Here is a 2,319-nt window from a genome sequence, read left to right on the forward strand (position 1 = left end):
GGGGGCCCGGCCCCGCCCATGGTCGGCGTTTCCGAGGCACTCGATAGCATGGTCACGGCCGCGGCAGGCGGCCAGTGCTGACTGGCGATGGAGACAAAGGGCGGTTGAGGCACCGAGTACGCGAGAAGCGGAGCGGGTGAGCCGGACTCTACAACGTAAGCGAAGTTTCCACTCCCGGCGTGGCCCTGCGAGGTGGGCGAGGTGAGTTGCAGTGGCGAAATAAGCTGGGTAGTCGCGGAGGGTGGGTGATGAGAGGAGCCGCTCTGTATGGCCGCGGCAGCGCCTGTTGCTGCGGCGGTCTGATATGGGTAAAAGGGGCTCATGGACGTCGTCGGAGCAGGACCAGAGATTAACATGAGCCGCTGCCTCGATGGCGGTGTGGCCGCTGTCCCCTGTGCAGTAAAGGCTTGCGAAGGAGAGTGGGCCTGAAGCACGAGCGGTTGTTGTAGGATCTGCGTCTGCGTGGCTTGCAGAGGTGTGTTAGGCTGCGAGAACACCGTCTGCGCTGCGGGGTATCGTGAGAACGACGTCGTTGTGTTACTGCTCATCCGAGAAGGATCATACGAGATGTTCGACGGTGACTGTGAGGGCTGCATCAAGTTCACAAGGGAAACAGACGAAGCGGCGGTGGCCGGGGCGCCCATGGTGGCGGCGGTGGATGTCTCACCAGTCTTGAGGCTCGCCGAGTGAGTGCCCAGCAGCTGCGAGTTGGCGAACTCTGTTGTGCTGTTGGAAGCCGATGGGGTCCCTGATACCTGTGAGGGAAAAGGTGGCGTCACATACAGAACATTTCCCTCAGGTCTGGACCCAAGCGGCACCTGGGTAGAGTCCGTGGCAGAAGTGTAGGGGAAAGAGATGGAGGCGCTACTCGGGTTCGGATCGATGTAGACCCTTCGTGGATCGTATGGATTAAACATGGACAGGGACAAGACAGTGAACAACGATGCACCGCAACCACTTATCAACGTTCACAGCACTTACGCAAAGCGGAGTGCTGAAAGCGCGCACGAAAAGGGGAACAAATGCGACAGCAGCAGTGGCCCTTTATTGACCTTCACATCCGACCTGCTTTAACTAGCAAATACCTTCCTAAAACGACCTGGCACGGAGAGACCAATAGACGGCAGCAATAGACTGAGAAAATGAGGAAGGAAACGAGAGCGGAAGGGAGAGAAGCAAAAAAAAAGGAGCACCAATCGAGAGGTGAAACAAGAAACCGCCACGGCCGTACGCAAGCTGAGATGACGCGTGAATTGAAATTGTCGTTGGATAGGGGGGAGGGCAGCCTCTTCGTGTGGGTGTCGCAGGTGAATGCGCCTCTCTCTCTCGCCGTCACTCACTACTTCTTTTCGTTCCGTGCTTTCTTGTCTGCCTGCCGCAGTTCCTTCGCGCTGCTATCTTTTATCACTACCTAAACGCTAACACACACACAAAGAAGAGAATATGAAGAGGCAGCAAATGGCGGTATAAGTGAGCACAGCACCATACCCGAGGCAGTACAGAGAAATGGTGTGTGCGGGTGGACACTTCTCCTTTACTTCGCCGGCGAAGAGAGATAGAGAGAGAGAGAGAGAGAGAGGGGGGGGGGGGGGGGAAGGGGAGACATAAAAAGGAAGAGAGAGAGAGAGTTACGCAAAGGTCAGTAGTAATAGAGGAGCCCATTCATCTCAATCGATCCGACTTCTGGTATGTGGGCGATCGGGCCGCGGGCATCGAAGGCATATCGGCAGGAATCGAGTGCATCCTTCCTACATAAAAAAAAAAAAACGTCGTTAGGCGTATATGTTGTGTTTGTATCCTGAAGAGAGTGCGAATCCACCTGTCCTTCCAGTCTTCCTCTTCACGGAGTGGCGACATGAAGGGGAGCGGATGGATGGGGCATTTACTCTGAGCACAGAGACAGTGGAAAAGACGAGAGAGAAGGCCCTATAAAGCCACTGGGGTTCGTTCTCAAAGAAACGAAAGCTAGGAATAAACGCTCACAGCTAGAACAGAGATCGTGCTCCCGCTGGAGAACGACAGATCGATTGGCCCCTGATCTTGTCGTACTGTTTATTTCCCGAGAGACGTATGCAAATGAGACTAAAAAGAGCCAAGGAAGAAAAGGGGGAAAAAAAAACATTCGTCCGCAGAATGTGGTGCACGCGCTCACTGGGTTAGGGGGGGGGGGGGCAGCAGAGAAAAAAAAAAGAACTATGCGGCGAGAGCGAGAACTACTCGTCAGCATTCAGTGTTCAAGGCGCGTCTTCACCATAGTAACATAACGGTATGCTGCGTGCACGAGAGATCCAATGAGGCCGACAAAGGTGAGGAGAGAGA

At 54.8% G+C, this 2,319-nt stretch overlaps 1 protein-coding gene across 1 annotated transcript; it reads right to left on the reverse strand.

Annotated features, from left to right (window-relative positions):
- Window positions 1-2: 2 nt before the first annotated feature.
- On the reverse strand, window positions 3-917 carry LBRM_29_2260 (hypothetical protein, unknown function; the record flags this gene model as incomplete). The annotated part of the gene is made up of 1 exon (XM_001566519.2): window positions 3-917. A coding segment is annotated over one exon (915 nt), but the record flags the coding sequence as incomplete, so codon positions are not given.
- Between the last annotated feature and the right edge of the window lie 1,402 nt (window positions 918-2,319).

The sequence above is a fragment of the Leishmania braziliensis genome, chromosome 29 (assembly GCF_000002845.2).
Source record: "Leishmania braziliensis MHOM/BR/75/M2904 complete genome, chromosome 29".
Lineage (NCBI taxonomy): Eukaryota > Euglenozoa > Kinetoplastea > Trypanosomatida > Trypanosomatidae > Leishmania > Leishmania braziliensis.